Source organism: Tauraco erythrolophus, chromosome 10 (assembly GCF_009769465.1).
Source record: "Tauraco erythrolophus isolate bTauEry1 chromosome 10, bTauEry1.pri, whole genome shotgun sequence".
NCBI lineage: Eukaryota > Metazoa > Chordata > Aves > Musophagiformes > Musophagidae > Tauraco > Tauraco erythrolophus.
In genome coordinates, this window is record NC_141474.1 from 15,340,085 (window position 1) to 15,354,671 (window position 14,587).

Sequence of the window (14,587 nt, forward strand, 5' to 3'; positions counted from 1 at the left end):
CGAACCTGGGCTTTTAAGCCTAGCTTGGGGGGGGAAAAAATAATTAATTTGCTTTGTTCGTTCACTAGAAGATCCTATGAGATGTCCATATGCAGGACACGATAGAAATTATTTTCCCATTATCGCATTAAAAGCAAGTAATCTTTAATTCTTTCAGATAATTTTTAGTAAAGGCCTTGCAATGGATGGAATGACTCTCCGTACCTTGAAAGAAGATGGCTATGAAGTGGTCTTTATTGGAATAGGTAAGAAGAGCTCACTGTCCTGTGTTTCATCATCTTGAAATTGAATGACTGTCTAAGAATAAACTGGGACTTGTATCTATGTTAATAGCGTGATGTGAGACAGCTTCAATTTGATGCATTATGACAGTATGGAATATAAGGAAAATTGAAAAAACAGGAGGCTAAAGCTCGCTGTCTTAAGACTGATTTGTTAAAATTTTCACATTTAGGCAATAGATTTTTAAGAAAGACAAGAATGCGGCTGAATGGGTTGATTTATTGTTTGTTTAAATAGTTAAAAAATGGATGTACTAAAAAATTACTCCTAATTAATTTCCGTATTGGCCTAGAGCAATACACAAGTTCAGTTTTCCATTCGTGCGAACAGCTTACTATACCCACATAATTACTGAGTCTTAGGTAAGCCAGTGATACCATGCTTGGTTGCTTTTTTTTTGTTTTCTTTCGTCCATATAAACATGTAGCATCCTTCAGATAGGCTGTAGTGAAATATAATGATGGGATGGGTTAACAAAATAAGCTGACTTTGACTTATACTAAAACTGGCATCACAGATCTGTCTTCTCTCATATTCTGAAGAAGTCCTGCACCTGCCTGCTATTTGAATCATTGCTTCTTTTTAATGTTAGATTAGAATTGTTATCCATTTACAAGTACTTTGAAGTACAGCTGGACCCATCGCTACCATATGATAGACATGTTGAGCAGGCATCGTCTACAGTTGGTATGAGACTTAATGCTGTTTATTGATCTAGACGTTGCCTAAGTGAACATAATAGGAAACAAGTTGTCCAACTGTTCCTCTTTCCTATTATTGATTACAGAGATGTAATTCTTAGTACAGCGACAACTGTTGTTTACCATCTGGATATGCAGTATAATAAGCTTTGCAGGTCTATTCTGTCATATGATTATAGTACAGAGCATTCTGATTTATATAGTCCTAAGTCCTCACATTGTTAGACACCTTCCATGTATAGGAATTTCAGATGTGTCATATTTTGATGGAATTGTATACAAGGCAATGAGTCAAACTTACCTTCTTTATTGTTTTAATCTATGTCTTTCAAACTGCTTTGTGAAATCTCACCAATGAGGGATTAATTTGTAAATAAACATTGTTTTCTGAGAGTCTAACATTTAGGAAAAAATTACCAGTCATTTTTGGAACATCAGCATGATTCCCCTGCGTTTCTGACTCATAAATTTAAAGTAACAGTTCTGTTAAAGACTGGCAAAAACGACTGCTGAGCACTTTACACATAGGATTGGAATGTTTGTTTTATGCATGTGGGTTTATTTTCTGACCTTAATAAAGTTATCCTAATAAAATATATTTTTTGTTAGAAATGTATATAGACAACATTGTGCCATACAGATGCTAGGTACAGCCAGAATTTTAATAAACAAAAGAAGGTATCTGAAGTATTTTTCTCCTGTAAACCATGTTTTCACTGTATTACAGTGGGTATAAAGGTATAAATGCTAATGTAGGAACTGTGTTCCTACAAAGTTTTGTTATTGGAAGCTACCTTGCATTCGTAATGAAGTTGGTCCCTCACTGTACCCCATGTCTGTCTGTCATTTCTCTTTTACAGTACTGTGTAAGACACTGGACAGTAATGTGGCCTTGCATACTGGTAGTGAAAGATGGAGGACAAACCAAGGGTTACCGATTTCTAGGCTTAGCTATATTAATGCAATAGGCCATTTATAAACTCTCAACAGCAGTTTTTCCATAATGAGTCTGTGCTGTATTTCTTTTTGTGTTCTTTGCCTACTAAACAAACATATATTCAATGAAATGTCGTATTTGAACATTACACTGAATCATGGGAGTAAAATAATTAGAGAGCACTACTTATATAAAATAGAAATTTTTTTTAAAGGTTATTGTAATTTGCTTCTGAATGAATCTGTACCTTGATGGGAAATAAACATGGTAGTTTTCAATTTTCCCTGTTAGTGGAAAAAAGAAAATGTGAATGAGTATGTAAAAGAAGATGAAGTCCCTGATGGGATGAGGGAGTACACTGTGAGAGGATTTTTTTTCTTAGCAATGTGATTTTTGAAGAGCACACCTTTGGTCTTGCAAATGAGATGGAACTAAAGAGTTTATCAGTCAGCATTGTGCAAGAGTCCATGTGATTCGTGAAATGGAAGAGCACTTGTAGGTAGTGAGCAACATGAGGGAAAATGGAGATGCAAAGAGAACTTTGAAAGCAATTTTCCATGCAGTTATGCATCAGCAAAAATCTTTCGCTATGTGGGAATGTCACATGAGGTAGAGGGATAGACCCAGCTGAGGAGTGTATGGAAGGTAAAGCATAGGTGACTGAGATTTGATCACTTCTACCAAATGATCATATCGAAGAAAAATGAATAGCAAAGACTTTTTGTGAGAACTGTTTGGAAGGGTGTTAAAAGTGTGCTCTAGTCAACGTATTTGCTCTGTTTCAGACCTGAAGGATAAAGAATTCCGAAGTAGTTCCCAAAAGGATATAGGTTAACAGCCTTACTCTAAAATAAATAGTAATAAAAAAAACGCTTAGCTTCAAGTCTTTGTGTACCTGGGGCATTGAGACTATGATGGTTTATCATAAGGTGAAAGACTCTCTTCAGCCAGTAGGTCTGGTACATTTAGGTCACTGTTTAAAGCTTGGAAAAACACCTTATACTAGACCTGAAAACAAACAAATAGCCAGTGTGTGTTACCAACCTCTGGCAACTTCTGGGTCTCAATTGGAGTCACACCTTACCTCCATGCTGTTTTATAAGCACCAGCTTACCTTTCCCAATTAGACTGTGGCTGTGTGTATAATGTTATAGAGACTGATTTGGAATTTGGGGTTACAAAGACATGTGTTGAACTAGCAAAGACTGGATCTGAGGGAAAGCTTTCATAGTTACCTGACTAAGTGGTAATGAAAGAGATCAGTCTGGGCAATGGCACACTCTAAGTCATCTAAGAATCTCAGTCACAGGGGTTGCCTGTTATCTTTTTTGCTTTTGGTGGTTCTTTCTTTCAGTCTCCTGGTTTGTGCCTTATCTGAACGGTGTTTCATCCAACTAGTTTTTAATGCTGTACTTCTGTTTATTGCTAGAGAATCAGCGTATGAATTGCCTTTTCCCTGTCCATCATACACTCTCATGTCCTCTCAGTTTCCTCTCTACAAAGATGTATATTTTGCAACATCTGGCAGCAGACATTGTCTTGTGTTTTGCATACATGGACGTAAGAGAGAGACCATTCTTTTGTTTTTGTTTTTGTTTTTTCTCCAGCAGTCCTGATTTCAGATTACGGCTAACTTAAGTATCAAAGGGATAGTTCGTGAACCTCAATTTCTTCCATCAAAAGTAATGATAGACAACAGCACACATGGGAATTTTTTCACGGGACTAAAAGGCAGCAGCCTTTAGCAGGGAGGAACAACCTGTTAAATCTAGTCTGGGAGTCTACTATATTTTTTAGTTCTCTCTTCATTGTAATTTAGTTTGATGCAATTTCTAAACTTAGTCTTACTTCGATGGGCAATTAAAATACCTGATTAAGAATTAGAGATGTAGAATTAAAGTCCTTAAAATTTTTATTTTAAAATTCCATTTATCTTCTAGTTACAAGTCTTTTACTTTTATTTGGTTATTCACAAACATTAATGAACAGGAATTAAATCTCCCGATTGAACTTTCAAAGTTTTAAAACTAACCTCTAAAACTACTCATAGAAAAAAAAAAAAAAATCCTTTCCAGATTTGATAGATTACGCTCAAGATACTCTACCTAGAATCAGCTCTACTTTTTGATAAGAAATGTTTGTGAAGAATTTGTGATTAAGCTGACAAATCAGTTTGAAAATTTTGATATTAAAAAGAAAAGTAGTCTTGCATCAGTTGCTACCTTCTGTAAACACCATAGAGACTCAGGGCAATAGAGAATTGGCATGCTGACAGCAAAAGGAGAAATCAATGATGGGGTGAGGGGCTAGAGGAGAGAGCACATGGTCCTTGGAGACAGCAAAGTAAGGCAGTGAAGGGTATGTTATGGAGAACAGAGCAGTCTGAATGCTTTGTGTTGCTGTGTCTCTTGGTTGATTTTCAGGGTAGAATACTTAATGATTTTTACAGAAAATGTCTATGTGTATGTGTTTCACTTGGCTATCAGAGCAAATGCAGAAATACTGGACTTTCATTACTCACCCTTCTTGAAGTTCAGCTACGTTCATTGGAAAACAGGATTGTGTGGTTCTATCTTTTAAGACTCCACAAAGCATTGTGTGTTCTTTTTGAAAGAGAAAATACACAACAAGTTTTTTATACAACTATTTAATTGAATGAAAATGAATAACCTAAGTATTTATAGTATTTAGGGACATGTTTTGTGTGACATTCAAACAAATATATAGAAAGACTATCACGAAAAACTATTTTACGCAAACCTCTATACTTATTTTGTATGTTTTATCATAACATAGGGGTTTTATATAACATTTAAATTCTTTTTATATAAAGAGCAGATAAAGTATATTTTATTTGATAAAATATTAAAATATATATATTAAGCCTCCATTCCCAGGAATTGCTTAGACACTTCAGTGTCCATAGGCTTAAACTTGCAGCCCTAACTTTATAGTGAACTTCTCACTAATAGGACAAATGCAGCTAGTAATGAAGCTTTCTTGTCTCTTCCTCCATCTTGTGATGTTGAATTATTATAAAGTCGATTTTATTGTGTTAGGGTATTCAGAGCTTTAGTAAATACTGCAAAATGGTAGGTTAGCTGAGCATACAGAGTAAATCCAAGCAGATATATCCTGCTTGCAAGGGTTAAAACCGTACATAAAAAAGGAAAAAACGAAATCCCTTGTGGAAAGAACCTTTGTGATAATTGCAGTCATTCATAGTTAATTAACATAGCATTCAAACAATAATATAATCAGATGATTCCATTGATTGGAATGAAATTGCACACCAAAAAAAGAAATTAAAAGTCCAAGCATTGATGTACCTTGTTTTTTTAAAAAAAACCCTGTGAGATTGATTTACTGTCTCTTCCCCAAAAAGTAAGTAATCTCCTCATGCCTGTTATTATCTTCTGATTAACTATGCAGTGCCACCTGGTGTGCAGATGGGAAGAATATTACACATCAAGAGCTCTGTTCACACCCACCCACACAGATATAAACCTACGTGGCAAAAAGTGAACAGATGTTCATTTTGCTTGTGCTATAGGAAAAAATTGTACATCGTACTCCTGATTCATAAACTAAATTTGGAGGACATGAAATCTGCATATGAGGCCCATAGGCCCATGGCCAGCACAGACATTTATGGAGGAAATATGTCATATTCAAAATAGTTCTCATTTCAGGTTGTGAACAGACTTTTATTTGTTTGCTTTGCTGGTTTTGTTTTGCCTTACATTTCTGAGTTTTCTTTTTCTCTTCACTTGCTATTTCACTTATTGCCTTCAAAGGGAAAAGTTTAGAGGCAGAGTCTTTTGAACACATATCCAGGATTTATCTGTTGCTTTGGTTGTTTATCAGAATTGTTTTCTGTTTCTTAGCATTTAAGATGTTCCTTAAAGTTATGCTCTTAGGCCTCTTTGTGAAGACCTGTTTGGCTCAGCGGTAATATAGTCACGTAGGATATAATGTGTCTTGGTTAAAGAGGGAACTATAGTACAAGCATTGCACAGCCTTAGGCTCTTAGGATCTTCCGCTCTATTTTGGGAGAATTTTTAGTGTTCTTTTGTATTACTTTATATTTTTGTAAGTACTTTGACACTTCATAGATGATATGGTTTTTGCTGCGAGGAAGCGAAAACCTAAAGACCAGATAAAATACGAGTTGGGGAAAAAAATAATATGTTGGAAGGTAGTGCAGGAAAGAATGATGTTTTTGGAAACATGATCAGCTAGATACTCAAAATAAATGTGTGCCTAGCCTAGTTTCTGAGTTGGTTTTATTGACGCTTGTAGACAAGGGTTGTCACTGTCTTAGAATCTTACAAAGACGGTGCTTTTCACCCAGGATTTTAAATGGTGACAACAGTGGGCTTTCAGGCATCAGTATCCTTATGCAGTAGAAGATAATACAGGCTGCAGAGCCAGAGAAAACACTGGAATTATGTTTTATTGTGACAAAAAAAATATTCAAATCCATTTAGCTGTGAAAAGCTGTAAGACTTTGATATTAGCTATAATAAGAATGAAGTCATCAAGATGAGTCGTGAAGTCAGATAGTACTTCAAACAGTTTGAAGAGCAACAGTGACGAAGAGCAGTGTCAGGATTTGGACAAAGCCAATTGAAAATATTTCACAATTGCCTTACAGTAATCTGAATAATGTTAAAATTAAATTTAAGAGTTTTGTGTTTTTTTTTTTTTAAATAAAGATCCCCGAGAAGGCTAGTGATAGATACATTTGCAATTTAGTACAGAACAGGATCAAAACTGTACATTGAACTGCAACTGTATGAAATGAAGTCCCAAGGAAGATCTACACAAGTCTGTGCAGTCAAGTATAGGACTTCTTTATAGTCTGCCTCTTGGAGTGCCTTAGCTCATTGCTCACAGCTTGGAGAATGAATGCACTCTTCTGTAACACTGTGTTTCTTAAGTTTTTCATGTCTCGTGTGAAGAGTATTGCGAACAAACTGCACCATAAATTAGTTCTAATACAAAACTCATTAGTCCTCAATATTCATGTTATTCTCCTCTTTTGCTACTCTTTAAAACAATTTTGTTATTAAAAAACAAAAGGAATATAGTTATATTAGAAAAGGAACTCTGTGAAAGAGCTTGTTCTTACATGCTTATAGTAGATGTTTGAGCTTGCATTTATTCCCAGTCCAGCATCCTTCCTGGAGACTGACAATGTACATACATTCAAGAATTTTTATGCTTGAAGCATCTTTTTCTAATATTGGCAGTTGTAGTAAGCTCTCCTTCCAGTTCTGTAGTCCTCACTACTTCTCTGGATATTGATGGAACATTCCTAATACACCTTGGAAGCAGTGGGCAATTGAAAGCTTTTAGGGCTCAGATGCACAAAACAGCTTATTTATTATTAATAGTCTTAGGACACTTTCAAAAAATACTAATAATCTGCCCTTGGGCATCCTTAAGTTATTCACTGGCAAATTACACACATTTTCATACTCTTATTTACTTATCTTTCCTACCAAAAAACTACTTAGCATAACAATCTCTACTGCACGTTTTACGAAACACTCTCCTATGTCTCTCTAAGATGCTGGACAGTTTCCCTGAAGAAATGCTCATCTAAATATAATTGCAATATCAATTTAATTCATACTGTTTTAAAGAGTAATTAAATTTTTTAATATCTTAGCAGATTAATTCATCTAACATTATTTAGCACTTTTTGAGAGTTTATTCAAGCATTCATTTTTAAGCATTTTGATGTTTGAGAAGTGCATAAGAAAAGTAAATATTGAACAAAAGGATGATGTTAGATACTGCATTTTCGTATTCTGATGTTACATACTTCAGTGCTTTACACCTAAAGAAAAGAGCTTTGGTTGCTTACCTTTTGTTTCTAGAAGTTGCCTCCATGAGACTGTTTTGGAGCCAGCTGGCATTGTTGCTTTCGGACACAGGGGGAGGCTTCTAGCAGCTTCTCACAGAAGCCATCCCTGTAGCCTCTCCCTTACCAAGACCTTGCCATGCAAGCCCAATACGAGTCAGTTACTTTTATGTTTTAGATGTACAAGTAATAATTATGCTGCCGTCTTTTTGCTTCCACATTTAATATTCAGACACAGAATGAACAACCATCTAAAATACCGGTGGTAAGCTGGTGCATATGCTCTCTTTCCTTGTAAAGAGAGTGCCATGTGGTCAATAAATATTTGATGCAATCAGACACTTGTTGGAACGTTATTCTACCTAATACTATAGGAGGACTGACACAATACAAAATTTAAGCAATAGCTTTAGAAACTCCTTACTTTCCTTTGTCTTATGAAGGAAAAAAGGCTGGTTAAAAACCTAGACTTGTTACATTTTTTTATTTTTTTTATTTTTAAAGATTGTACAGAAGTAGGAAGTGTATCAAAATCTCACCTGTTTAGTGCCAATTATTGGTGAGAAGATGGCAAGCACTTTTTCGTGTTAAGGAATAAAGTTTTAAACAGTCTTTCTCTACACATTTATGTCCCAAATATAATGTTTCTGAACTCGTATTCTTTCGCTGCCCACTCAACAAGGGATATATCTGTTTGTTGAATTGACAAGTTAAGACAAAACCTGGATTTCTATGGTGGATTTGTAGCACTTGTTGAAGGACTTGTAGAGATTGCTTTAGGAAACCTTCTTGCTCTGCCACTTCTCTGCTTCGACATGGGCAAGACTCAAGGCTTCTGTCTGACCCAGTGGTTGTCCTGTGCTTCTCATTCATCTGCTTCCCTTTTCATCATTGCTTAGGAGCCAGGCCTTTGTTGATCTAGAAACAGTTTAGTATAATGAAGGGAAATTACCCTATTTCAGGGGAAAATCCTCACGCCTGATTGTGCTTGAGGCCAGTTTTGGTCCTTCATATAACTTGGGGCACACTCACTAGTGATTCTGTTTGGGTGAGATTCACAGTCTGAGAGTTTTCTGAGACCTGAGACCTGTAGCCTTCTTTGCCTGCAGTCTATGCCCGAGAGAATTCTTCACTCCTTCCTCCAGGCTCAATGCATTAATTGAAAGCTTTCCTATTCCAGTAGTATTTGTAACTTTCTTATCCAATGCGATAGCTTCTACCATCATGGGAAGGCACATCCACTGCCTTCCACATCTCTTTTGTTTTAATGGAATGGTAGTTTTAAAAGTCAACAAATATCTCAAAAGAAAGTTTTACATGCTTACTATAGCAAGTAATCTTTAACTAAGCTATGTAAATATTTGTGTGTTGAATTACGAGTGGATAGAGATTAGACAGGCTTTTGAACCACTTGTCATGGTCATGATACTAGAAAATTGTTCTGTACTATTCTAATCAATACTTTTTGGAGATGCCAGTCATATGATTCCTTTTACTGTGAAATTAAAAGGCACTGTGTAAATACATATGTTAATGATTACTAATGCTGTGTATATAATTAGGATAGAGCATATAAATATTATAGTATATGTCACATGGCAAATGTTTTAAAAGAAAGACTAACATGTATGCAAATATTCCTCTGGGTTAGTGTAGCATTCTGGTGTGTCCTATCGGCTTGAGAAATAAAGTCCCATAGATAGTCTTCTGTGCACACTTTATACTGCCAAACTGTATTCAAAATTTTTCATTTTCCTCGTGGTGTCACAAGGTGTGGAGTATATGTAGTAATTAAGATTCACTGTTTGTACTGTTACTGCTTTCAGTGTATTAATGCTAAATTTACTGTAAATTGTCTTCATAAAACAATGTTTACAAGATTAGAAGATGGAAATAAGCATACTAAGTACTCAGAGTGTTTGGATAATGCTAATACAAATTACATGTTTATCTAACAAAAGAAAATATTTTCCAAACATTGTCCTTGACAGTGTTTGCTTTCACAGGAAATCCTTTGGCTATTGTTCGTTCATTTGTGCTAAAAATGTAGTAAGCTGAACACAAACCATTAGAGAAAGTGGAAATGCATTCAACAGCTAGTATGATGATTCAACATTCCCTCTAATGATCTTTAGTGATTAGTTTCATAGGAGGAAAAAAATGAATAATGAGAATTTAAAAATCATCAGGTTTCAGCCAATTAATCTTTAATGATAATACTGCAATTATGTTGAAATTACTAGTCACTTATCAAGTAGAAACTTGTGGTGTATTACTACATTTCTAAGAATTGTCAAGGTTTTGTTTGTTATTGTTTCATTGATATAATGGAAAATGGTATAACTTACTGCAGATTTCTTAGGATTTTTTATTAGAAATAATTCTTTGTTGGTTTGTGACTAATAATAATAGGTGGTTGTTTATTTGAATGTGATGCATATTTTTAAATAGATTCTAACAGTTTAGTAGATAGTGAAATTTCAGTACCTGGTGGTTGTTTAAATTGAGATGACATCGTTAACCATTATTGAAGACTGTTTCTCAACACTACAATATTTATAGCATTTTCTCTAATACATTGGATTTTTTAAATGAGAGCAAATCACATATAGAATAAACAGTTATTTTGATTTTATAGTTAGTATATTATTTAGTAGTTAGACATTGAAAATATCACAGTTCATTATTTCAACATATAGGTGACATAGAGGTGATTGCTTTTTTATGCACTAGGAAACACAGACTAGATGTGGCTATTATGGCCCAATACAAATCTTTTGTACATGAAAAATGATGGCTAAATTTTTTGTCTGGGAGAAGGTTTCTTAATCTTTAGAGAGTTAGATAAGGGATGCTTCAAAACAGAAATAAAAATTTCCCAAGAAGATTTTACATACATGGGTGAACAAATAGCAGCTCTTCACATTTTCATGTTGCTTGTGGCAGATATTCTACAACTGTGGTGTAGAAGAAACACTCTTGATGGCTAAGGAAAAAGAGAAGGTCCAAAACATGAAGCATTATGGTGCCTATTCTGTATAGATTTTAGGCAGCTTTAATTTAATTTGATCCTTCCTCAGGTGAAGTGGGTTATGCCTCATGCGCTCTCAGGAAGCTCTCTGGAAGCTGGCTCAGGAAGGCTCTGGTGGGCTGGCAGGGATCTTCCATGCGGGAGCTCGAGGCAATAGCTGAGTCCAGTTCCTGCAGCCTCCTCTGCAGCTTCGGCACAGGAGCTCAGGCCATGACATGCTGTGCCAGGGGTTAGTGTGGTTAGCTTGAGTTCAAGACCACTACAGATCCTGAAGTCATCCCAGATTATGGGATTTTAAATTGCCTGTTTGTCTTGTTATGCTCAGAGTTTCAGTTCTTGCCTGTTCCTGGCAGAAAGAAATTTCTAGAGTTTGGGAGAGATTGACCCAGTGACCATTCTGTGCAGGATGCGTGAGGTACTCGGTTGTGGTGTCTGTACTGATCGCTGGGATAAAGTTCCTGCCTGTTTTGTTGCTAGTAGCTGCTTGATAATAAAGCTTGGAGTTAATTTGCTTTAAAAAAACAAACTGTTTTCCTTCCCCCAATAGATAGAATCTAAAGAAATCACCTCTAATTGTTACAATCCATGCCTTCTTTGTGCACAGCTTTTTCTGCAAAGCCCAATAAATTTAAGTAAAGGAAGTTTTGAAATCTTAGCACTTTTGAAATCTTAGGGACGTAAGAATCTTAATATACCCACTACATTGGCAAGTTGGTCCCTTATTTTTCAGATACAAATATGAGCCCATGCTTGTGCTGAATGCCCTTTCTTGTATTGAAGCATAGAAAATACACATTGTAGCTCAGTTACTTCTGTAGACCTGCCATGCTTGCAAGAATAGAATGTGTTTAATCTTCTTTGCAGAGTGAATAATCATAGATAGAAGTGTGGTGTTCAGTGTTCATTCAGAAAGCAATAGAATATGCAAAGAAAATGTTTAGTTAAAGGAGAGTTGAGTAAATTGCAGCTGTGGCAGGAGATGGTAGTTGTTTTTAAGTTCATTGCCTTAAATTTTTCACTTGGCTAATATCAAAAATATAAATCACACACCACAGTAGATCACTGGAGGGAAGCAGTGTGGTGTGATGCTCTCCTGAGAGTGAGACTTGTGCTCTGGGTATTGGCCTCCTGGCTGACTCTTCGTTCTTCTGTACTATTATGTGGGAGTAGTGAGACTTAGCACTAAAAGGGCTATAAAAGTGCTCAGCGCTGTAGAAGTGCTGTGGTGAAGCTATGGCAAAAATTCAGACTGTTTCTTGGAGCTACAGAAATCTTTATTCCTAACCTCTTGCGATTTGTGCTGCTTCCCCAAATTTAATTTCTTTTCCAGTATTTTGAAAAAGACGTGTAAGGATCAAAATAGCAAATTAAATAATGCAAATTTTATTTTTCATTATTGACATGAATCCAGCAATTTCTCAGTGAGCACAAGGAAGTTGAAATTTTTATCAGATAACTTCTTACTCACGTTGTACCCTTTTCTTTACATTTTCCCCTGTAGGATTATCCTGTTAAAGACACATTGTATCCTATGTACTGTTTTCTGAAATGAAATTTTAATAATTTATCAAAAATGAAACATACCTTGTGTAGTGCCTAATATATATTTATTTCACATTTCAGATATGAAAATATCTAGACCAGAAATAGTTTGCTTACCTGGTTGCATTTTACTTACATGTTGGAAGACAATGTGATTGTATTTGTGTTGCCAATTTGAAGAGCAGCTTGACTTTATTTCCTCCACCTCTCAAAGAAAAATATGCCTCTGCTTGTATAACACTCCTTCTAAAACTCCTTGTAGTAAGATCTGCCATGCTGTAGGGCTTTCCATATTTCTAATAAGCATGTGGTAGTATAAGGGTCAGGGACTAACCAGTGAATAAAAGTCAAAAACTCAAAATGAGGTGCCTTTCCTGTTCAGCACTGGGCAGTGATAGATACTGATAACGTTTGATTAATGAGCAGCAGCCTTGCAGTGGGTGAAAACATCTGTAAGAAATGATTTATTATTTCAAAAGTATTGGAACCTTACCGTATCTTGTAGATTTAACTATGTGCGCCTGAATAAAATAAATGAGATGCAACATGTGAAAAATGAAAACACATTAATTGTAAAGGATGTGTCACAAGCAGGGTATTTTCGTTCAAATACACTTTGTCATGGGGATTTTTAATGTTGCTCTGAATACAAATCATTTAACTGGTTCATAAAATCAACCTAGTTAGAATTCTTGCATGTATCATTGAGACGGAAATGAGGGTTAGACTTAATATGCCGAAACATCCCTTAAATGTTTGCATTTGGCATCATATAGAGCTGTTTAAACTGCACTTATGAACAGAAAGGATTTTCTCTAATAAAAGTGAAAAAATATATTGAGGCAATTTTAACATTGAATTTGAGAAAATGAATTCATTTGTAGTGTCATTAAAGTTTGTTAAATTTGCTGTAAATGTGTCTGTATGAACAAAAGTCTAATTCCCTTCTCCCTGCATAAAGCTGCATGTTTGAAAATGAGCAATGACTTGTAGATGGAGGTTTTACTTTTGCGCACTTCTAGGCTAGTCTTGTACTTGCTGGGTAGTCTTCTAGACTGCCCTTGGTTTATAAAGTGACCTTATTCTGTCTGTGATGCGTGTCTCTGTGTGTCGATCCAGTGTCAGGCCCCGTGATTCTATTCAGAGCTGCCACGGAGTTTGGATCACATAGAGCTAATGATGGTACAGACTCACCTCCATGAAACTGCAATGTTTGTTCAGGCAAGTTGGAGTGCCCTGGCTGCTGTGTTAGAGAAAACTGCCTGTTCTCTAGGTTTGGAAATACATAAGGTGGCACAGTGGAAAGATACAACCTGTTTTCCCATTCCCTCATCTTATGCCAGGTCAGTGACTGTGGAGCACTTCTCAATTTGGAAATTGTGGTCTATGCTTTTCCGTAAATCTACACCTATTATTTGTGTATACATTATCCACTTTCTTACTTTTCTGTTCTGTCTAATTCAGTGGGCATTTAAAATATTTTTCCTCTTGGGTTTGGGCACTGATTACTTAAGAGTGTATAAACTCCTGCCAGAAAAAAGACGTATTTTCCTGTCACATAAAGAAAGTATAACCTTGGAAAGTTTTTATTAAGGTGTGCCAATTTTTAGTAAAATTAGATGATGTATTGCTATGTCTCTTGAACCTATTTTCACACTGATTTGTCTGTGGAATTTAATACTGAAGGGCTACAGCGTAGTAGTCATGTTGTATTAGTTACTTATGGTCATCATCAAAAATTTTGTTTAAGATCTTGTTAGATTCTATTCATAGCTTTTGGTTTCTTCGCGTACAGCCTTTTCTGCTCTGTTCTTTATCTTGTTTTGATCTTACGGGCCCCTCTATAGTAGGAGTTAGAGAGTAGAAAAAAGCCTCTTTATCTTCAATTCTCTTTTTGTAGTATCTCTGAAATAAAAAGAAGAGGAAATTAAGCTTGTCCTCAGACCATGCCTTCAGCCAGTTCTTTAGGGTCCTTGAGTAATGTCATATCTTTGAGTTAGAAGGTTCTCTTGTTCGTGGAGAGGTTGGCTCGTCCTCTTGTCAGGCCCTAGAAGTTATTTTTCTAAGATGTACTAGACAGTTAAAGCAATTATGAAAGTAGAGGGCATCTGGTTTTACTGTCACTGGATTTCATAAAATGGAGCTCCAGCAGTGATAGCAACTCCCTCTCTTTAATGTGGAAGCCACAAACTGACTACATTAAAGGAGTGACCTTTCAACCT

The 14,587-nt window shown here is 35.8% G+C and overlaps 1 protein-coding gene across 1 annotated transcript in view; it reads left to right on the plus strand.

The window, feature by feature from the left end:
- Window positions 1-14,587, plus strand: part of DPYD (dihydropyrimidine dehydrogenase) — a 367,211-nt gene that overhangs the window by 125,838 nt on the left and 226,786 nt on the right. The window contains 1 exon segment of the mRNA XM_086617732.1: window positions 158-245. Within this exon segment, the coding sequence (XP_086473858.1) occupies window positions 158-245 (88 nt within the window).